This window comes from Neolamprologus brichardi, chromosome 22 (genome assembly GCF_056152115.1).
Source record: "Neolamprologus brichardi isolate AB-2024 chromosome 22, ASM5615211v1, whole genome shotgun sequence".
Classification (NCBI taxonomy): Eukaryota; Metazoa; Chordata; class Actinopteri; order Cichliformes; family Cichlidae; genus Neolamprologus; species Neolamprologus brichardi.
In genome coordinates this window covers 8,624,808-8,649,111 of record NC_142124.1, presented here as the reverse complement: position 1 = coordinate 8,649,111, position 24,304 = coordinate 8,624,808, and the positions used below count along the sequence as shown (strand labels likewise).

Sequence of the window (24,304 nt, the reverse complement as noted above, 5' to 3'; positions counted from 1 at the left end):
TTTCCTTTTTCTCCCTCCCTCGCTCACAGACACATAACGTGTATGGCGGTCCATTCTCCCTGCAGCACGGACTACACTGCCTATGATGCTACATTCTTTAGAGCTATACCTGTAGCATTCTGCCTATTAGCTTAGCACAACAACAACAAAAAGGCCTCTCTCACCCAGGAAACACGCAGAGAGAGAGCGTCACCATGTAACTTGGCAACCGTAACGCTGCCGCCTGGAACAACAGAACGTAGCTGTCAAACAAAACCCAAACAGGCCTGACCCGCCACAATATGAAACAGGGAAGTACCGCCGTGTAATCCATTTATTTCAACAAAGTAACTGTATTCTAAATACCACCTTTTTAAACGGTAACTGTAACGGAATACAGTTACTCATATTTTGTATTTTAAATACGTAACGGCGGTACATGTATTCCGTTACTCCCCAACACTGCTGGTACATGTGTGGTACTTATATGGTTCATCCACCACAGGCCAAAGGTGCTCCACTGGATTGAGATCTGGTGACTGTGGAAACCATTTGAACTCACTATCATGTTGAGGTTTGCACAATGCTCAGTTGGTACTAAGAGGTTGAAAAACGGTGCCAAAATGTAAGAAAATTTAAAAAATATATGAGAAAGTTTTAGTCAGCTGTTGGTCACTCTTAATCTTTTTATTTTGTTAATTTTATTCATTGTATATCTTATTGTCTAATTTACTCATGTTTTAATATTAAATATATATACTGATTTATTTTTATCTTCTTTTTCATTTATGTATTTATTTTATTGTTATTTAAATTTATTTCTCTGTCTGCTTAATATATGGTTTTAACTGCTATCTCTGTTTTATTATTGGAAAGCACTTTGGTCAACTTTGTTGTTTTTAAAGTGTTATATAAAAAAGTTGGATTGGTTTGGAAAAAGAAAGCAAAACCTGAAAACTACAAAATGAGAACATAAAAAATGCACAGACAGAGAATTCCAAATACACAAGGATTTAAAGACCCAAACCAAAAAAGTCCGGATCCGACACGTGCGAAGGGCAATGAGAGGTAAATAAAGTTAAATAATGTGGGAGAAACAGATCTAGTTTAGTTCCAGTGTTGATTTGTGTCAGGTGAATGTGTGAGTAGACAACTATTTGAAAAAACATGAAAAATATGTCTGTGTTATTTTAACAGCTTATTAATAAATGCATAATAAATGGACTGACATGTATATAGCACTTTTCTACTCTGTGCACTCGATGTACTGCTCCAACACTCTATAACCCTTTTTAACCCATTTGTACTAGCATGCTTCTCACAGTATACCTGAGCATCTTGTCTAATGGTCACACTCACACTCCGATGGAAACATCGAGGGCAACTTAGCCAAAAATATATTGATATGAAGACTGGAGGAGTTGGGAAGCAAACTGCCAAACTTCCAATTGGCCCACTTAATCTAACTCCTAAACCACAGCCGCCCTAGGCCCCTAGGTTTTCATAAAGAATTTTTTTTATCACAGCTCTGCGGACGTGATGAATTTCGCTTTTATTGTTTACCTGCTAAAATCCTGCAAGTTTCCACTTGAATCCAAAGCATGGGTCTAGGCATGCCAGGTCTTTCTAAGGAAAATTGTTAGGTGTACTTAGTGTACGGTTGTGCATTTAATCTGTTACAGTTATTTGTGTAATATTATTTAAAGTGTTAATGGGACATTTCTTATCCATAAGCTCTGAGTTAAGAATAAATACATGTTCCTGTTCCATTATCACAAAAAGGGGGGGGAAAGGGCTTCAGCACTGTATTTACTGTGCTTATGAATACTTAATCTAACTGCAATACTATCTACAGGTGTAAACATATTGACATATGTTTCCAACACTAACTGCTCTAAAGATGTGCATAATTTTCAGCATTTCAGGAGTGAGGGAAAATCCAACATGCAGAGTGGAGGAGCAAAATTTCTGATTGGCAAATGATCCACTCCACCTCATCAACCAAAGACAACCATAGGCAAAAAGTTTTCATGAGCATAGATTTTTTGTTTTAATTGGATGACAGAGAAATTTCACTTTTACTGATTCCCTGGTAAAATCCTGCAAGCTTCCACTTAACAGAATTTTGGTAGAAATGCCGATAGATCTTTTCAGGCAAAATTCAAAAGTACCTTCCATCTCCGACCAGATCAGCTGCAAGGGGGCAACTTCAGCATATTTAATGAAGATGCAACTCTCGCTCTCTTTTTTAGGACAATTTTTTCAATCACAAATTTCAAGCAACAATATAATGATCTATTGTACTTACAATATCGAAACTTCAACAGTTTAGTGCACGAGTGTGGCTCATGGGCCCGATATTATTGTATATGAGATAATTTCATGTATGTCAGTTAATAATGGCTTGTTGGTATGTGGGAGCTTAATCTTCAGCCCTGCTGAAAATCCATGCAGGCAGGGGTGGGACTTTATTTTGATGGGCACACCATCAAAAGGAAAGAAGGGGGCAGATGTTCCAAAGACAGCAGGTGTGCAGGCCAGGTGCACAGAGATACGAGGAGTTTAAATGCAAGTGTGTCAGGAAAAAGTGAAAAAACGAGCAAAAGCATAAAACGAGTAGCATCTGGCTGCATTTCAATGATATTGGAGACTGGAAAGCTGAGTGAAGAAATTATAAAATTAGGACCTGGCTATAGTGAGACCTTTTTATTTTCAGCAATCTAAAAAGGTTTTAATTTTGTCCAGGCCTTAAACCTCATGTGTGTTCTCCCTAGTAATAGCAATTGCATAAATATGAGGCTGAATCTAAGCATCATCAGTTTAACTTTAAATTCATCTCCGCTACACTTGACGTAACTTAACTCTGACCATGAAACCACAGCCACTGTGCACCACTCACACACTGTTCTTTACTTTCAATCCATCACAGTTCAGCAAACTAACCTGTTTATCCTGGGGATTTATATGGGAACGTCACACACATGTTTTTAATGTTTAATACAAGACTTTATTTCTACCTGGTGTATTTCCAGTTACAGGGTTTAGTAACGATTAATTAAGTGTAATCAAGATTATGCAATGAAGGAATATATGATGCAGACCCAAGGATGATATATTGCTGAAGTATGTGTAAGTAAATGTCAACATTAAATATAATTACGACATGCTTTGTTCCATTTTAGTTAGTTTTAAAACACCAGTCTGAGCTAAAAATTGGAGCCGTAATTTAAGACTCTATTTTGCCAAAGCTAGAGTTCCTTCTCGGGACTCCTCTCCATGTTTTACATCGAAGCTAATCACATAATCCAAAGACCAGCCCGGCCGATGCTTTTGTGGCAGCTAAAGTGACTTGCTCTCCTGTGCCAAATTTGCATTTTTTACACTTATCAACCATCATTGCGTGGTAAAACCTGGGTGTGGTGATCACACACCTCTGAAGAAAGGATGTGTGGAATTCATCATGGAGAAGGAACTTTGGTTTAAATACAGGCACACAGCTTTGTATGAATATAAATTAGGCTGATTCATTCTTAAGAGGTCACACTGACAGGCTTTGACATTGGACTTGAACAGTAGTTAGCATTTCATCTGACACACTGGGACACATATGGGCAAGCTGAGACTAAGCTGGCATAACGAGTCAATGAAGGAACAGAAACGACAACTATGTTTTGTTTGAATTAGTCACTAAAGTTATAAAATAGCCTCACCTAAATAATGACGTTAACTGCAACCTTATGCAAGATGTGCATGAAATGCATAGTTAGGTGTGGTATTTTAAAAAGTAAAAAGAAGAGGGCAACATTTATTTTTATTTTTTGTCAATATGTAAAATGAATAGAGTGATAGTGGATCAGAGGAGGCAGGTGGCTGAAGGAGAGAATTTGGACAAACTGCGTGAGGTGAGGGTGGGCAGGAGCAGAGCTGCACACAAATGGCCAGAAAAGGGAGAATGATGGAACAGACTGAATTTAGAAAACTGGGCTGTTGGCTAGGAGAACATGGTAGAATACTGGACACAAACAAACACAAATAAGAGATTTTGGATGAAAATGGTAACGGTAGGAGTGCTGAAGATAAAGCAGTAGCAACACCAAGAGCAATGGAAAAAAAACCCATAAGAGAACAAATTCCTTGTTAAACTCGTGCAAAAATGTCGTTAAAATCTTCCAGAAAAGCTTTTTTTTTTTTTTAAATATTGAATACTAAGACTCATAGTTTGATGTACATTCTCCTGGATACAGGCTATTTTCAAAACAGAAAATAAAAATGGTTCTTTTTAAGTATTGCAGTGTTTCAATACTTTGACTTTCAAGTAATTAAAACCACATACACACAATGTAATGCTATAACACACATACCACTATACCGACCATAGTGGGCCACTTAGACCAAAAATGCCTGTGGCGCAAATCTCTACATGTCAGGTTTTCTCAAATAATTAGATTTTGACACATTAAATTCATTAGATGAAAAAATAATCTCACACATTTTCATAACTCCATAAAAGTTGTATGTTTCACATGTGCTGTATAATGAGTAACTGTTTTAAAGAAACCATTAAAGAATAAAGCTTTCAAGTTTGCCATGTGACATATATCATTTCATGTCAATCGCTTTTTGTTACACCGGTACAGCTTTGTTTCTAAATGGCAAATGTCAGTACCTTGCCAAACACCAAGACACACTTCTACTGAATTGTAAAACACAGATCTGGGCATGTTGGATGGTCTTGAGCCAAAATGAATACACCTGAAGTCCTGTCATGAGCATACTACTGTCTAGACTTGTCTCACTTGGTGTTCGCTCGCTCTGTGGTATAGTATCACTTCCTGTTCCTGCTCAAACACAGTGGTGTTTCTGAGTAGCTTATTTGCTTAGCAGTTTAATTAACAACTTTTAATACATTCTTTTTTCATAGTATAATCTTCACGTGCTTCATCCGAAGCACACTTTCTGTGTACTCACTACCTAATTTATAGCCAAAGTATCCACTCACTGTCTCTGTACTGTTTCGCTAGCTTAGCTCGTAGCCGACTCGCTAGCACCATGGCTACTTCACCTGTCCCTTCTGCACTTTCTTGCTCATTGTGTCAGATGTTTAGTTACTCCTCGGCCTCCTTTAGCAGTAATGATATCTGTAACAAATGTAGCATATTTGCAGCTCTGGAGGCCAGGATTACTGAACTGGAGACTCGGCTTTGCACCCTGCACTCACCCTTAGCTAGCCAGGCCCCTGTAGCTGGTGCAGCCGAAGATAGTGTAGGCCCCGCTAGCTGTTCCCCGGCAGATCCCAAGCAGCTGGGGAAAGACGGCTGGGTAACGGTGAGGAGGAAGCGTAGTCCTAAACAGAAGCCCCAGGTACACCACCAACCCGTTCATTTGTCTAACCGTTTTTCCCCACTCGGTGACACACCCGCTGGGGGTCAAACTCTGGTAATTGGTGATTCTGTTCTCAGACATGTGAAGCTAGAGACACCGGCAACCATAGTCAATTGTCTTCCAGGGGCCAGAGCAGGCGACATTGAAGGAAATTTAAAACTGCTGGCTAAGGGTAAACGTAAATTCAATAAAATCATAATTCACGTCGGCAGTAATGACACCCGGTTACGCCAATCGGAGGTCACTAAAATCAATATTGAATCGGTGTGCAACTTTGCCAAAACAATGTCGGACTCTGTAGTTTTCTCTGGTCCCCTCCCCAATCAGACCAGGAGTGACATGTTTAGCCGCATGTTCTCCTTAAATTGCTGGCTGTCTGAGTGGTGTCCCAGAAATGATGTGGGCTTCATAGATAATTGGCAAACCTTCTGGAGGAAACCTGGTCTTGTTAGGAGAGATGGCATCCATCCCACTTTGGATGGAGCAGCTCTCATTTCTAGAAATATCGACAAATTTATTAAACCCCTCAAAATATGACTATCCAGAGTTGGGACCAGGAAGCAGAGTTGCAGTCTTACACGCCTCTCTGCAGCTTCCCTCCTCCTGCTACCCCCCCAAAAACCCATCTCCATAGAGACTGTGTCCGCTTCCAAAAAGACAAAAAACAAAGTAAAAACTAGCAACAAACAACTTAAACATTTACAAAGAAAGAACAATACAGTATCCACACCTGAACCAAAGAGTAAAACAGTGAAATGTGGATTATTAAATATTAGGTCTCTCTCCTCCAAGTCTCTGTTAGTACATGACTTAATAATTGATCAACAAATTGATTTACTCTGCCTTACAGAAACCTGGTTGCAGCAGGATGGTTATGTTAGTTTAAATGAATCAACACCCCCGAGTCATTCTAACTACCAGAAATCTTGAAGCACAGGTCGAGGGGGTACGGTGGCCCCTAGAGACAAAGCACGTACAAACTGCAAAACCCTTGCAAACTCCAAAACACTTGCAAAGTCCAAAACGCTTGCAAAGTCCAAAACACTTGCAAACTCCAAAACACATGCAAACTCCAAAACACAACGGAAGTGCTCCAGGACGCTAGGGGCAGTGTTGAGCTTTTGTTACCTAGTAACTACACAAGCCAGGAAGTACCAATGACCGGATTTGGGGTCTGCAGCCTTAAAGGCCGCATTTTAAGGCCGATTACGTCACAGCGACATGACGAAGGCTGTCCCAATTCAAAGGCGGCCCTCAAATGCGTCCTTAATTTCCCTGAATTTTAAGGATGGGTCGGTGTAGCCTTCATGGCCCAACATATCCCAGATTTCATAGAGCTGTGGTGTGGATAATTTTGCCGAAAATAACGGCGGAAGCGGAGCCGCTGAAGAGTAAACTTTCAGAAGTAAGTACTGAATATTATGTCACTTATTTATGCGCAAATGTTTTTTATAATGAAGAACATTAAAACATTACTGTTGGCCACATGTCGGGAAAGTTATGTGACATTAGCGATGTTTGTACTAACTTGGTTTTAAAGCCTTTACTTCAAAATATACGCTGTTCAATAGTTGACTTTAATCTTACAGAGAATGTGATGATTTTATGGATAATTAAAGTCAGTCATATATCCACAAACACAACAAGCTGAAAGTCAGTGATGCTGCTCGGTTTGCAGTCCTGAATATCACAGCACAAGCAGGATTCACTGCACTGTTAATGTTAGCTTTGTTATATTGCTGCCTTTGTTCGGTGGTGTCTAGCCAAACGGACTTTAACGTGTGTTTGAACGAGCTGACGGTTCACTCGTTAAGCTGAAAGAAAGATGCTTTAATCACAGCAGTCACACATGTGTCCACTGTACCATCTGGGAACTCTTCTCGTTTCGTAATAACACAATCCTCCTTCTTTTGTGCTGTTTTGTAGCAGTGTATACACCTGAGACTGTCACCTGTCTGTCTGTCCTGCACTCTCTCTCTTTTTCTTTCTCTCTGATTGTGGAATAAAAGTATGAACATGTATTTATAAGTTACACGTGTGTTTGAATCCTGCAGCTTATCACACATTTGATTTCCATGTGTGACAACTGCAAGTGTCCAGAGTGAGGACAGACTGAGGGACCCACTGCTGCATATCATCTGTGAGGCTTTGCACCCCTGATGATCCACCAGGACTCAGCAGTGTGTGAGGAAGAGGAGGAGGAAGAGCCAGCAGCAGCTGACAGATGGAGAGAATAGACAGACTGTTCCCTGTTTGTGAAGGACTGCTAGGAAAGTTTAACATAACTAATTGTCTGTCCTGAATCAGTCTTATTAGGTAATGTTCAAATAATTTTATCATTCCAGTGTTTTCAGTGTGGGAGAAAGTACTCAGGGCCTTCAAGTTACACACTGTGAAAAGAAGAAACAAGTTTAATGTTCAGAAACCTAAAGTATGTATCAGCAGCAGAATGGAGCTAAAAATAAATGTTTGTTTCAGTTCTATGAAGCTTTGAGTATTTTGGATTAGTAGCACTGCTGTGTTTGTTGCATCATATTGCTGTAATTGTTTATATGCTTTATATATTCTGAGGTAAGTTGATCTATAGTGTTACATCATATTCTATAAGGATGTTATGTGTTTGTATACTTTCTGCCCAGTTTGACCCATTTAGCAGAAGTCAGCCTGTGTAAGGCTCTGATATCTATTCTGTATGACTTAAAGCAGTTATGACATGGTCTGATTTTCTCACCCAATAAAGGAATATTCAATATATCAGTCTACTCTTTATTCTATCAGAAACAGTTATCACAGCTCGTACATTTTCTTTTTATAAATATATGTAAGCAATGAGCCAAATTTAGTAATGCCAACATACTGAAGGAACAACATTTGTCTCTTATATATGATACACCTATATATGCACTGTCAAATATACTTGTCTTTGAGTGAAGATTTAAGGTGATAAGACATATAAATAACTGCAACTTGAATCTGTACTGAGGCTCAGTATTTGACACAGAGTTGTTCACTGCTGTAATAGCTCATAATGATTAATATAATAACTATAATATTGGCCATATTATAGTTACATTACCAAAGTGATATGACTTTAGTCTCATGAACAACATTAGCTAATTGTTATTTACTAACTAATCTTAAATGACTGTTCAGTACAGAAATGAAGCCCAAAAATCATGTTTTACTGTCCTGTGGTCTCAGCCTCAGATACTTATCAAATCACACAAAGCTCTTGTAGAAACAAACAAACAAATGAACAAAATATGTTTTCCTTCATTTCTGTCAAACAAAGTTGTATGACACGTTTCCAGCGGTTAGTATCATGGTTGCTAGGCAACCTGGGAAGCGCGACGGAGACTAGACCGTCCCATACAGACAAACTTGCCGTTTATTTTGCAAATTGAGCTCAACACTGCCCCTAGCGTCCTGGAGCACTTCCGTTGTGTTTTGGAATTTGCATGTGCTTTGGGGTTTGCATGTGTTTTGGAGTTTGCAAGTGTTTTGGAGTTTGCATGTGTTTTGGAGTTTGCAAGTGTTTTGGAGTTTGCAAGTGTTTTGGAGTTTGCATGTGTTTTGGAGTTTGCAAGTGTTTTGGAGTTTGCAAGTGTTTTGGAGTTTGCAAGTGTTTTGGAGTTTGTACGTGCTTTGTCTCTAGGGGCCACCGTAAGGGGGCGGTGTGGCAGCAATTTTTCACACCAGTCTATTAATTAATGAAAGACCAAGACAGACTTTTAATTCATTTGAAAGCCTGATGCTTAACATTGTCCACCCCAGCTGTGAAACTCAGAAACCAGTCTTACTTGTTATCATCTATCGTCCACCTGGGCCTTACACAGAGTTTCTGTCTGATTTCTCAGACTTTATATCTAATTTAGTTCTGAGCTCAGATAAAATAATTATTGTGGGTGATTTTAACATCCATGTTGATGCTAAAAATGACAGCCTCAACATGGCATTTAATCTGTTGTTAGACTCAATTGGTTTCTCTCAAAATGTAAAAGAACCCACCCACCACTTTAATCACACTCTAGATCTTGTTTTAACATATGGCATAGAAACTGAACATTTAACAGTGTTTCCTGAAAACCCTCTCCTGTCTGATCATTTCTTGATAACATTTACATTTACAATAATTGATTACACGGCAGTGGAGAGTGGACTTTATCAAAGTAGATGTCTTTCTGAAAGCGCTGTAACTAAGTTTAAGAATATAATCCAGCCACTGTTATCATCGTCAATGCCCTGTACCAACACAGAGCAGAGCAGCTATCTGAACGCTACCCCAACAGAGGTCGATTATCTTGTTAATAATTTCACCTCCTCACTACGTACGACTCTGGATACTGTAGCTCCGGTGAAAACTAAGGTCTCTAATCAGAAGTACCTGACCCCGTGGTATAATTCTCAAACACGTACCCTAAAGCAGATGACTCGTAATCTGGAGAGGAAATGGCGTGTCACAAATTTAGAGGATCATCATTTAGCCTGGAGAAATAGTTTGTTGCTTTATAAAAAAGCCCTCCGCAAAGCCAGAACAGCTTACTACTCATCACTGATTGAAGAAAATAAGAACAACCCCAGGTTTCTCTTCAGCACTGTAGCCAGGCTGAAAAAAAGTCAGAGCTCTTTTGAGCCAACCATCCCTTTAACATTAACTAGTGATGACTTCATGAACTTCTTCACAAATAAAATTTTTATCATTAGAGAAAAAATTACCAATAATCATCCCACAGATGTAATATTACCAACAGCTACTCTTAGTACCATTGATGTTAAGTTAGACTCTTTTTCTCCAATCGATCTTTCTGAGTTAACTGCAATAATTACTTCCTCCAAACCATCAACGTGTCTTTTAGACCCCATTCCTACAAAACTGCTCAAAGAAGTCCTGCCATTGATTAATTCTTCGATCTTATATATGATCAACCTATCTCTAATAATCGGCTATGTACCACAGGCCTTCAAGGTGGCTGCAGTTAAACCTTTACTCAAAAAGCCATCTCTAGACCCAGCAGTCTTAGCTAATTATAGGCCAATCTCCAACCTTCCTTTCATATCAAAAATCCTTGAAAGAGTAGTTGTCAAACAGCTAACAGATCATCTGCAGAGGAATGGTTTATTTGAAGAGTTTCAGTCAGGTTTCAGAGCTCATCACAGCACAGAAACAGCTTTAGTGAAGGTTACAAATGATCTTCTTATGGCCTCTGACAGTGGACTCATCTCTGTGCTTGTCCTTCTTGACCTTAGTGCAGCATTCGATACTGTTGACCATAATATCCTATTAGAGCGATTAGAACATGCTGTAGGTATTACAGGTATTGCACTGCAGTGGTTTGTATCATATCTATCTAATAGACTCCAATTTGTGCATGTAAATGGAGAGTCCTCTTCACACACTGAGGTTAATTATGGAGTTCCACAGGGTTCAGTGCTAGGACCAATTCTGTTTACATTATACATGCTTCCCCTAGGCAGCATCATTAGAAGACATAGCATACATTTTCACTGCTATGTAGATGACACCCAGCTCTATCTGTCCATGAAGCCAGATAACACACACCAATTAGTTAAACTGCAGGAATGTCTTAAAGACATAAAGACTTGGATGGCCACTAACTTTCTGCTTCTTAACTCAGATAAAACTGAGGTCATTGTACTCGGCGCTGAAAAGCTTAGAAATATGGTATCTAACTAGATTCTTACTCTGGATGGCATTACCTTGGCCTCCAGTAACACTGTGAGGAACCTTGGAGTCATTTTTGACCAGGATATGTCCTTCAACGCACATATTAAACAAATATGTAAGACTGCGTTCTTCCATTTGCGCAACATCTCTAAAATTAGAAATATCCTGTCTCAGAGTGACGCTGAAAAACTAGTTCATGCATTTATTACTTCCAGGCTGGACTACTGCAATTCATTATTATCAGGATGTCCAAAAAACTCACTGAAAAGCCTTCAGTTAATCCAAAATGCTGCAGCAAGAGTACTGACAGGGACTAGAAAGAGAGAGCATATTTCTCCTGTTTTGGCTTCCCTTCATTGGCTTCCTGTTAAATCCAGAATTGAATTCAAAATTCTGCTCCTCACATACAAGGTCTTAAATAATCAGGCCCCATCTTATCTTAATGACCTTGTAGTACCATATCACCCTATTAGAGCACTTCGCTCCCGCTCTGCAGGCCTACTTGTTGTTCCTAGAGTATTTAAAAGTAGAATGGGAGGCAGAGCCTTCAGTTTTCAGGCCCCTCTTCTGTGGAACCAGCTTCCAGTTTGGATTCGGGAGACAGACACTATCTCTACTTTTAAGATTAGGCTTAAAACTTTCCTTTTTGCTAAAGCATATAGTTAGGGCTGGACCAGGTGACCCTGAATCCTCCCTTAGTTATGCTGCAATAGATGTAGGCTGCCGGGGGATTCCCATGATGCATTGAGTTTTTCCTTTCCAGTCACCCTTCTCGCTCACTATGTATTAACAGACCTCTCTGTATTGAATCATATCTGTTATTAACCTCTGTCTCTCTTCCACAGCATGTCTTTTATCCTGTCTTCCTTCTCTCACCCCAACCGGTCGCAGCAGATGGCCGCCCCTCCCTGAGCCTGGTTCTGCCAGAGGTTTCTTCCTGTTAAAAGGGAGTTTTTCCTTCCCACTGTTGCCAAAGTGCTTGCTCTAGGGGGTCATATGATTGTTGGGTTTTTGTCTGTATCTATGAAGCGCCTTGAGGCGACTTTTGTTGTGATTTGGCGCTATATAAATAAAATTGAATTGAATTGAATTGAATTGAATAGACACTAAGAAAGCAAATCTTTTACAGACATAGACCAATGTCGCTGTTGTTCAACTAAAAGTTATTCTCTCTATTGTGAACAGAGTTCTACATATACGTCACTACGAAATATATTTGTTACTTTGTTCTGGCTGTGTGGGAAAATCCCAGTACATCAGCAGTGTCTGGAATAATCACACCAGCCCCTCTGACATCAACAAACCTGTCGCATTCAGTCATCTTTCTTCCTGATTCTGACCCGTTTGAGGCGCTGGTGGAGGTAGACGATGCTGAGGAGAAGTGGAACGGACCTGGGTTCTAATTGATGAACGGAGGCATGCCCGACAATGAAAACACTGAAATGGCTTACATGGAATTAGATTGCAGAGTGAAGCGGAGCTGTAGACAGGACAAGCGAGACTGGATAGACCAGAAGGGACATGAAGGGCAGGAAGCAGTTAAGAAAAATGACACGATCGTCATTTGCATCGTCTGTGCACTGGTGTGAAGAGTGGGCAGGCAGTACCTGTCAAAGACAAAACTGGCAAGCCGCTGCTGACCAAATTGGAACGAGACGCCTGTTGAGTGGACACTTCAAAGAGACCTTGAATCAGTACCCCTCGATAATTCATTTGTCTTCAACACGCCCAACCAAGCCAACGACTTAGATGTGAGGACAGACGCCATAATCACCGAGGAAACAGCAGCTGCTATCAAATTCCTCAAAAATGGCAAAGTTTGGACATGGTTTCTGCAGAAATGCTTAAGCACGGCAGACAATGCCTCGTCAATGAAATAACTGACCTTTTCAATTCATGCTGGTCATCCATGCAAGTGCCAGAAAAGTGGTGAAGAGGAGTCATTATAAAGCTCCCAAATAAAGACAACCTGGCAACTGGCAAGGAATCACACTCCTTTCTGTTACGGGCAAAGTGATTAGCTTTGTCCTCCTCCGAAGACTCCATAAGGCGGTGGACCAGAAACTCCGGGAAGAACAAGCTGAATTTCGCAGTGGCTGGTCATGCATAGAACAGATCTTCATCTTGTGCACCATCATCGAGTTTGGAATACCAACAGTGTCTCTCGATTACTTTCGTCGATTTCACAAAGGGATTTGATAGTGTCCATCGAGATTCCCTCTGGAGCATTGCCCCGTCATATGGCATCCCTGAACAGTTAGTCAAAATATTTCAAACTCTCTACCTTCAATCCAGTTGCTGCGTCCTTACAGAGGATGGCTACACAGATTTCTTCAACACTGAGACTGGTGTGAGGCAAGGGTGTATCCTCTCTCCCTTCCTCTTCCTTCTTGCCGTCGACTTTGTTATGCGGAGTGCCATGGACCAAGACGGCTTTAGGATACCTTGCCATCCACCAAAACGCCTGGAGGACCTCAACTTCGCCCAACACCATCGCTTTCTTGGCTGACGATCAGAAAAACATGACTAATATGACATCATGCTTGGAGCAAGAGGCAGCCAAAGTGGGCTTACGGATCAGTGGAAACAAGACAAAGGTCATGAGGATAGGTTACGTGACGATACAGGACCCCATTACGGCAGGACTGCAACTGCTGGAGGAGGTGAATCAATTCACCTACCTGGGCAGCATCCTGGCAAGTGATGGAGATGCTGAGCATGACGTTGTGTGTCGGATTGTAAAAGCAGGTGCGGTCTTTCAGCGGCTTCGGCGGATCTGGTCAAACCTAAAGATCGAACTTACAAAACAGTTTACTATTGTAAATATTGATAGCCTTAAAATTATGACAGCATCATTTAGAAAACTGAGTGTCTGATGCAAGTGTACAGATGCATGACGAGAGCTCTTAGACTGCTAATTGTTATTTATAGTATTTACAGAATTAAAATCTCATTTCAAACGTCACTTCTGTCTTTCTTTGCTCCCTTATCTGACAAGGAACTCCTTTTTTTGCTCCCCTTTGCTAACAGTCCTGCAGGATATTGCTCAACTTTTTCCTTATGTGCTTGAAACTAAAGGACAAGGCCAGGAATGTTTCTTCAACAGTGTTTTCATTGTTTGTTCATGTCAGCACCACACCCACCTCGTTCTGCTCCAGCAGCCCCCAAATGCTTCTCGTCATTAATACCTGTCCACTTTTGTACAGAAGGATTCAAAAATAACCCAGATTGTGTTTTTCTTTTGATTATTTCCATTCCGAGAGTTTCCCTTTGCTGATCATGCTTGTATTCAAAAAATATCTCTTATCCAAAACCCACAGTTCTTCACTGGAACACACTCCTCTGAGCTTAGACCAGAAGATCCCATTTCAGAAATATTCCACCCCAAAAATCCAAACACACAAGCAGTTATTGAACACATTTTCTGAGGTCATACCTGATTATAAGAGTGCAGTGGCGCTATCTCTGACTGGAGTTGATGATTGCAATAGTTGAGCATGATTGTTGCAAAAGTTTGGTGGCACCATTCTTTTTGCTGTAGTGAGCTGAGGGTGAGAAGTGACAGTGTCCAACACTTTAAATTTTAACTGATGAGCACTCATGTAACCATGCTTTTGCACTCAAAATAATTGCAGCAGAAGCGTTAAGTCTCCAAAAATGTGCAAATGCTTTCAAAAAGAAAGACTTCTGCCCACACAGACCATCCGTCATATTTATTAGACACCTTAGTAGGACTGGTTTGGAACAGCCTTTACCTTTTGAATTCCTTCAGTTCTTCATGGCATAGATTCAAAAAGGTGCTGGAAAGAGTTTTGATAGCATGGGCCAGTTTCTGCAGATTTCTGTGCTGCACATCCATGTCCCTCGTCATGTTCAAGAAACCAGTTTCGATAATTCTCAGCTGGTATAAGCGATCCAACATCACTAACCTAACTGTTAATACAAGGAGAGATCCACACTTTCATGGAGCGGCCAACGAGTACTGAGCATGACAGCTGAAGTTTGTCACTGAGCTACATTATTAGCCAACGTGTTCTCACACCATGGTGTCACATAACTGGAGCATTGCACTTCTGCCTAGTTTGTTGCTAAAGGTAAATTTTACCTTCAACGGCAGAATTTTCTATGAGAGATTCCTAGATAAACTTTAAGGTGTGGCATGTTCTGCAACCTACAACGGCACATTAGCCTCATTAAAAGCCAGAACAACTACTTTTACTTTTTTTTCTCAAGGCAAAATAACACACTGTCACAACAGAGATTTAAAAAGTGATTGTAGATAGATATTGGTTCCCCCCGAGGCACAGCCACGCCCAGTTTGAGGGCCCGGCTCAATCTTATCTACTCTCTGATCATTGCAGTTTTCTCAAAATTTCAAAGTATTCCCTTATTTCAACATAATAACAAATACGAAAGTCATACATTTTTATCATATTATCAGCAATCCTTATACCAACTTTGGTCTGCATAAGTGTGATTGTTTATTTAAAAAGTGAGACCAAGCAGCAAATGTTGGAACAGCTAAGAGGAACATAATCTCTCGTATGTCCACAGTTCAGGTTATGTTGAAGGTCTTGGGACACAATATGCTTTTCTTTTTACTTCTTAGTGTTTCTCTTGCAGAGCTGACAACTACAATAATGTAGTGTCATCGGTGGTGCCAGCAGTCTTATTGTGCAGAGCAAGAAGAGTATCTGTTGACAAACTGCAATAAAGTAAAACTTGAAGTGAATACAGGTAATTACATTTTATGCTTCTTTATCCTTCATTTCCAGTGCAAGAAGTATTTTTCAGTCACTGAGCGATGCACAGATCTGCTACTGGCTCACAAATTAAAGATGCTTGCGTAAAATAAATTGTTGTTCTATCTTGAATCATGCTTTAAAAGTTTTTCACCTCATTGAAACGCTGCAGGAAAACATGTTGCGCAAGTAAAATAACGTGTGTCGGAATGATTATGCATAAACAGACTACTCTTTTTTTTTTAAGTTATTGAAACTGACTTTGAACTTTAGGATTTATTAACACAACTGAATCCTCTCTCACATCTGTACAGAGAAGCGCTCAGATTAATGTGTGCAAAACTTTTAGCAATCATCTACGCAGAAGGTCTCCCGACATGAGGCACCCTGTGTCTGGGAAAAAGTGATAATTACTACAACTAATTAATTTTTATAGTTGTGATAGCTGTCAGTTTGTTTGAAACAATTAGAGTGATTGATCTCTGTAATAAAAAACAGACTTGCCCAAGCAATTATTGTTTTTACACATTCTTTAGCACATCCAGTAAATGTTTGTAGTCCTCCCGGTCAGGCCACATTCCATTAACAGAAGCACTTAGTGTCAATGGTCACATACAGCCCAGAGGGTTACTGTCTTCATGGCTTCATGGTCGATTTTGAAAGACATTAAATAAAAACTCTGTACAAAGTACTTAAGCTCTTAGATGTGATTTCTTATTATCGTATCCTATAAATTACCCACCCGGTGTGGTTTCTTTCCCACTGTTATAATTTGAATTTGCAGGAAACCAGTTCTTGTGAGCAGTGATGAGATGGTATCTGTTATCTCTGAATTTGACACAATCTTTCAAGGCAGCTTAAAAAAGTCCCTCCTGGTGAAACACAGCCAAGTGTTGAAGCTGTTATCTCTACATCTGCAGCAACACATTCTTATTCAGGGTGGAGATTCTGAGGAAAGTCTTTCACTCTTACCGGCAGTAATTCTTGTGTTGACATGCTCTTTGTAGGTTTTTTTTCCAAGTAATTTTTGAGTTGTAGAGGACGCTTTCTGTGATGACGGACGAGATTGTGTTATAAAACATAAACATCTGATTTGGTGTGCAAAAACTAAAGTCAGTTGTCTGACTAAACAAAGAGCAGAGAGTCTCAGAATAACCGCACAGTCAGCTTAGACACAAAGGAGGACTGTGCTGTAATATAGTGGCACTCAAAATAGAAATGATTGTGACCTATATCCGAGATAATATTTCTCCCACACTGTGCCATTGCACTACATCTTAGGGTTCTCCTTTCAGCCTTGATTGTAGCCACTGTTTGTGATCTTCGATGTGTTTTTTCCCCTCACTACATCCACCAGAACTCTGCGATTGCTCCTTTTCCGTTTCGTGTTTTTGACCAGTCAGCATTCAGTCTGCTCACAATTCCTTCCACTGTGTATCCAAAGGGCTTGCAAAAAAGCAACAAAAACACTGAAGTGGGCACATAAATCTTCTGTTTATTGCACGAGTTAAAAGAGGTACAAACTCTGCATTCATTCATGTCATGTTGTTGATGCATTATGTCAGTGTTTTCTTTTTGCTTGCAGTTTGGGGCGGCAAGACAATAAATAAATGGTTTGAGTTAGGAAAACATTATGACTTGTTCTCTTAACAATGTGTGAACAACGCTCAATTTTGGAGATCACAAAGCTGCCAAGTTTGGTTGAAACTGAAAACACCACTACACAATTACATGCACTCGCTAAAAGGGCTGCTGAAGATCATTATCTTTAGAACCTATGGTCAGTCACAAGTTCCACAAGCAGAGTTTCTAACTGTTTTTGTTTGGGGGGGTTGAACAGTCATGCAAGAAAATGCAGTGTTAGGCATCAGTGCAGACTGTGAAACAGACAGTGTGATGCCTGAAAACACAACTGGGGACCTTTAACATACAGCAGTCACTTTTACCAGTTAAATAATGCAAGACTGAAACAATGCATGATGCATTGGGTGAATAATGAGTACTTTTGCATTTCTTTAAGTGCATTTTTGCAAACAGAACTAAAGAAAAATATAGACCGAGTGATTTTCCATTGCTGATTTTTGGTTTCAAAAGCTTGACCTCTGCAGTGTGCAGCAAAACAGTAGCTTAGGCTTTCAATAAAACAAGTTCATCTAAGCTGCTTATGTGTTCACTGTAACTGACGCCAACCTTACCTAACTCCATAACTCAGGAGAGACTGTCAGGTTATGAATTTTCCTCGGGGCTGTGCGTAGGCGGCAACTGGAAAATTTTTACCAACCTTTATAAAGTGAATTCTGGAAGCATACTGCGTGATATAAATATCAACCCAGCCTTGGTTTAGCTGTTTTTCTTTTTCACTTTATAGACTAAAACCTACAAAACGTCTCTGATCTTTTTCTATCAAACGTACTGAGTTTTTCACCAGGAATCTGAACATGTTTGAGTTGAAATAATTCAACACAAGATCAAAAGATTCACAGTTGGTGCTTTTTCAGTTACCTGGAGACTCCACATTGTTGAAAGTAAATACACTTGCTTGTTCTTTGTTGCTGACATTCACTGTGATGTTTATTAATAATAATAATGTATACTTTATTGATCCCCGTGGAGAAATTCCTCTCTGCATTTAACCCATTCACTCGGTGAAGCAGTGGGCAGCCACTGGGCGCCTGGGGAGCAGTGTGTAGGGATCGCACCTCGCTCAGGGGTACCTCAGGGTACTCGTTCAGTGGATTCGAACCCCCAATCTTCCGATCATGGGGCTAAAGGCATATGAGGCAAGTTTTATGCTGAAGAAGAATTGCGTGTTGGTAATGTTGACCTAAAGAACCTGTTTTGCAGATCTGCAGTCATGCAAGTAATGCTGTTAACTCACTTTAATCTGCAATGACTGATTGCAGTTTGTTTCTTTGTCCTGATGAATTTTTCTTTAAACCTTTAATCCTTATAATCTCTGACACTTTGTGAACAGTGGAGCAAATCTGAAGTCCAGATGTAAAGATTTTATATTTCAGAACCCTCCCTTAGTTACGCTTCCTGGCTGCTGGGAGCTTCTCGTGTTTATATGGGTTTATACACCGCTCTGCATTTAATAATTAGTTATCTGTTAACTTTTCCACAGTGTGCCTTTTGTCCCGTCTCCCTCCCCTTACCTCCATCCACTCGTAGCAGCTGCCTGCACCTCCCTCAGCCTGGTTCTGTCTGACATTTCTCTCTATTACTGTAGAGTCTTTACCTCAACATAAAACCCTTGGGGTGACTGTCATTGTAATTGGGCACTAAGTAAATAAAATTGAATTTTATTGAGAAGAGAAAAGCAGCACTACCCAAAACTGTTAAAAGCCATGCTTTCAGCCCGGGTGATAGGCCTTCTCCCTCCTTAAGAAAGACTACCTTAAAAGAACTCACTGGGCACCTGGTTCAGCTTTTACTGGCTATAATGAGCAACATTAGGTTGGCTTTCATTTGCTATTGTTGGAGTATTTGAAGCACCTCTGTGTGCTTTCCTTATATTTATACATGCAAACAATATCACAGGCGCTCATTGCTCTTATGATGAGTTGGCCTTATAATCCTGTTCTCTTAAATACTATAGAAATTATAATATCCTCCTGAGAACAAGCCTATTCATTTTGTGTCCTTTGTAATGGACATTTGTTTTTGGTCTGTATCTTTTGACTTATTTGAGCTATCTTACTAAGTCCTGATGTAATAAATAGAGGACACCCTGGGCTTTCCCCACTGACATCCCCCATGTGTTTGTTTGCCAAAGAGGAAGGAAATCCCAAAAAAGTTAAGTGGGAAGATTTGCTCCTTTCCTCGGTTCTCAGGAGGTTAGAATAAAAGGGCCGTAAATGATTCCAGTTCTGACTGAAGACCTTCCTGTAAGTCCAAAGGGACAAAACAGGAAGAAAAAAAAGGAAGAGGAAAAAACAGCAGGGATGTAAAGAGAAAGAGGAGAAAAGACAAATAAAGAAGAATGTCATCTATTATTTATCTGTATTCTCAGAAATTCAGGCAATCCCCGGCCTCCTGAGTGCTGCACTTAGGGATTTGGCTTGAAGTTGCTCATGCAAACATGAATCGTTCTGATGAAAATCTCACCAGCATGGCAAAACCACAGCACCAAGATGCTAAATATATCAGCGTGAATGAGTGAAAGGGTCAGTGAATACCCAGAGACAGCCAAGAGAGCATAAAGTGCTTAATAGGTTACTCACTTTAGTACCAGACATGATTTAATGCAGGACCACTGATGTATCTGCCGATTTACAGTGTGCTGTAGCTATGTCAAGACATTTCTCCAGCATTGCTACTTATTCCTATTAAGTGTAATAAACAACACTAATACTTTTGTCTCTTCTTTCAATGTAACACAAAAAAATGAGGAAATGTGGGAGCATTCTTGTTTTTTTGCTGAGAGTGAAAACACTCAAACTGTACAGCAGGGCCCTCTAGTGGGCCACAGAGCCACTGCAGGTAGAGTGGTGCATGTTTGGAATTGTTTGGGTAAGTTTGACTTCAAAAACACAGAAAAAAAACTTCCCTTCTTTCTTCACAGTCACTGGATAAAAGCCAGACTTTAGAAAAGTGCAATATCACCCGATGGTTTGGTGAGAACTGCAGTGAATATCTTCAGTTTTCTAATAAGCTGCAATGCTGTTCCTGTATTACTACACATCTGCAAAAATGAACCCATGGTCAAAGTATTTTTGACCTTTACAAATCAAATGAATTATATACACTAAAAATAATGTTATTTAATTTGAATAACTCATAACTGTTTAATTTGAACAACTGAGCTATAACTTGACTGTGTGGAGTCACTGAAGTCAGTTTGAAACCCCTGGATTAGACTGAAAGTGTATCTGCTCCCCCTTGTGGACAACTTGCAGAATTCAGGAGCTAATTCAAAGTGCTTGGAAACAACAACAAAACAAACAAACAAACAAAAGAAAACAACAACTACCAAACAATATGGCTCAGTTACAAAACAAACTATAATAAAATAAAATAAAAAAAATAAAGGAAATGCTACATAGATATGTTGACACATACTTTAATGGAAATTTGAACAACAGTAAATATTAAAAAAATAAAATAAAATCCTAATAAAACATTTAACAACTGATTTTGAAAATCCAGAAAATTAAACAGATGTGTAACCTTTAAATTTTAAACAATTCAACAACAATTCAAGAACCTAAACGTGAACTGGAACAAGGGAACAAGAAACACAATAACTTAATAACAGGGAAAACGTATATACATATTTTTTTATGATTCATTCCCCTCATCAACTTGCTGAGCAGCTTCCTGCTCAGTGGCTCTGGGTGCAGGAAGTGGTGGGTGCTGCCGTGACATCAGCTCTTCCTTAAAAGTCTCAGGCAGTGACTGATGGGTAAAGAAGGCTCCCCTGCAAGCCTGACAGAGATACAAGCATATTTATTGCATTACACATCTCTGTCTAAACAATATTAACGAAACATTTCGAAGATCACTGCAGCCATTTTTTTCAGCACATCTTTCATGTAGTGTAGTAGAAACAGTGGCTTACAGCTGGAGGGCCAGGCTGTAGTGGGGGAGGGTACAGGTACCCAACATGTACAGGGGGCAGCCACATGTTGGGCAGGAATTGATGAGATGGAGAGGGATAGCTGCTGGCGTGATAGCCTGGCATGCTAACTGGAAAGTGAACAAGAGGCAGACGTGCCATCTGCCTGAATTCACTGAAAAAAGGTGAATCTGGAAGGAACGATAAAGCATTATAAGCTACTGTACATTTAAACACAGAACTCTTACTCACACTCAACACTGAAGACATTTTTAGGTTACTTCTGAGTAAGTCTAAATTTTGAGTTATTAAGTCTGTTTATTTTTTTAGGGGTCAAGATAAAACTACACTAAAACACACAGAATTTAAAAGATCAGATGAAATGAGAAAAATAAGATATTATTTATTTACCCCAGGAAATTCCTAAAAATAGTGAGAATAGCCCAATAAATACAATAAATATTATAAATAAATAAAATAAATACAATAAAAGACAAAGTAGGTCAGTAAGATTAAAAAAATCACACAAAATTAGATGCACAGTGGAAAAGAAAAAATAGATTAATTTGCATGCATGTACACCCACATCAATGATTAAGCAAATATTAACAAATACAGTTTATGAATGTAGTTTAAACTATTTAATTATGTAATTTATTGTTATATATAATGAAACAATAACACTGAATATTTCATCAAGTGCACCTCCGGCACAAATTGTTAAACTTTGTGACAAGAATAATCAGCAAAGACCATAAACAAAATTATTACTTTTATACTTTAAATAAGTCACAGTAAAATCTTATATGTCTCACTTTGTATGAATTAGAATATCAGTGCTCCATGAAGTTTAAACCTGCTAACTTTAGCCCCTCTCTGTCCCTCTTAATGTCCTAAAGATATTACATTTGTGAAACAAGTCAAACTATTCTCTCACACTTTTTTCTCGTTTTTTGTGCAGGTATTTAATTCAGAAGCATGATTTTAACTCCATATGTAGATGCATTAAAAACAAATAATAATTAAAAAAAAAAAAATCTATCAACTGAAATCCTATGAAGGACATAAGAATGGCAGATTATTATTTCAAAATTTCAACTTACTAATTCATTTTTCTGAGAAAATAACTACAAATTGAGATAATAACCTTAAAATTTGAGCTATAAAGCAATTAAGAAATTTTAATAGCGATATAGTAACCGGACAGTTGGCTTAATTCTGCCAGTCAAAAGTTTGTATTTATTGGCGGAAACAAGCTGCCATACAAATGTATATGTATGCTAATACGGGAGAGGGAAAAAGATGTCAGTTTAGTTTTATAATTTCTTGCTAATTCGTTTAGATGTCTGCTTATATTAACGACTTTCCCACTTCACGTTAATCCAGTCCGTTGAGCTCAACGTTTCATATTTTATAATTAACAGTATTAGCTTAGTGAGAGGTGTAAATTTACCACCAGCCGACGGCAGCACATCCCTGCTGTCGCGACAGCCGTACTCGGGCTGTCCTCCCGCCTCAGGCCTACTCCAAGGGTCGGCGGGTGAGCCCTTCTCCGGGCCTCCTGCGGGTGGCGGGCACATCGGTTCAGATGTGGATGGAGCACCCCCATCTGGGTTCAAGGTCCCAAAAGCCAGGTTCCCCTGCTCATTAACCCTTCTGGCTCCGGGCCGGGTCTCTTTCATGGCTCTTTTCATTCCCCTCTGTAGGGCGGCGATCTTCGTCCTCTCCGTTATCAGGTAGCACTTCCAGCACTGGCACTTCAAGAAAGGGCAGATTTTTGTGTGGCCCTTCTTCGGGACGATAATCCCATGGTGTCGGCACCGGGCGCATTTTGGCTTCCCTGCGTAGTCGTTTGTCCCTGCTGAGTCTTTAGGTAAAGACATGGACATTTCATTAACCGTGGAGTCCGCACTAAATCAACCAAATGGGCCCACTCGTGTGACCCAACGTGAACTATGTTTAAAAAAAAAAAAAAAAAAGAGAGAGAGAGATACAGAGGGAAAAGTATCAATTTCAAGTCTGGGAAATCTGTCACTCTCATTGTCCCACGGGCAGTGAGCCAATCAAGTGCTGAGCCAATCAAATTTGGCAATTTGATTGGTCAGAGCAGAGCAATTGATTGGTCAGAGCAGGCTGCTAATGTCAGGTCACTCTGGGGCAAAAATGTTTCTCATTACATCTTAGAACGAAATGTACATTTTAGACATTTTTTAATAAGTGAAGATAAACCTACAGCAAAATGTTATTTGTACAGTATGACTGTCATTCGTATAATTTCGTTAGTTTGAGGGTAAGTTTTGCAAAACCTCACCAAAACCTTGGACTTTTTTTTTTTAATCCACCCAGTGCAGGTGTCAGCTGCAAAGTATTTTTTTTCCATTGTGCTGTACAGTCATGACACTTGCTTTAGTAACAGGGTCTCTTCTGCTGATTGCAGTGAAACCCTGCATCTTGCATCAGCCTCCATAACATGTAAATTTAAGGGCCTCGCAGCGCTTTAAAAATAAAACTGACAGCAGATTTTTCCGACTGTCTTGTTTTAAACAATGCATATGATGAAAGCGACATGAGGTAGTTTTGAGAGGCAAAAGATGTGGTGCTGGTTTGCATAAAGCATTTCAAGAACTAGACTTGGTGCTTTGCAATTTTTTAAGGATAATTTGGGGAACGAACCAAAGAAACCAAGAAAAAGTGAATACGTGCACTTTTATTTAATTTTTTTTTTAAAATTATTTGCAGTTTTTTTAAGGAGGAGCAAATTAACAGATCCTTGTTATCTTCTAAATAGAAATATGATATATAGCCTACTTATGTAAATTAAATCCTATTTAAGAAATTACTGATTTATTACAGTGTAATTGCATTTGGAGCCTCTGAAGGCAGCACAAATGTTTGAGGAGAAACTATAAGATGTTGAAATCAAATAGTTGAATACCTCTTATCTCTTACTGCCCATCA

General features: G+C 39.5%; 1 protein-coding gene across 1 annotated transcript; it reads right to left on the bottom strand.

Annotated features, from left to right (window-relative positions):
• Positions 1-20,834: 20,834 nt before the first annotated feature.
• On the bottom strand, positions 20,835-23,358 carry LOC102792093 (uncharacterized). Its single transcript, XM_006794411.3, has 3 exons — positions 22,800-23,358; positions 21,350-21,537; positions 20,835-21,216 (listed from the first exon to the last, which is right to left on the bottom strand). Exons 1-3 carry the CDS (start codon positions 23,233-23,235, stop codon positions 21,070-21,072), a joined length of 771 nt encoding a protein of 256 aa, XP_006794474.3. The 5' UTR covers positions 23,236-23,358; the 3' UTR covers positions 20,835-21,069.
• Positions 23,359-24,304: the final 946 nt, after the last annotated feature.

Excerpts from the sequence above, each read along its gene's own strand:
- LOC102792093 (XM_006794411.3), bottom strand. The coding sequence starts at position 23,235 with ATGTCCATGTCTTTACCTAAAGACTCAGCAGGGACAAACGACTACGCA. Across the intron at positions 21,538-22,799 it reads TGTGCTGCCGTCGGCTGGTG|ATTCACCTTTTTTCAGTGAA; the intron begins GTAAATTTACAC and ends CGTTCCTTCCAG. Across the intron at positions 21,217-21,349 it reads TACAGCCTGGCCCTCCAGCT|GCTTGCAGGGGAGCCTTCTT; the intron begins GTAAGCCACTGT and ends TATCTCTGTCAG.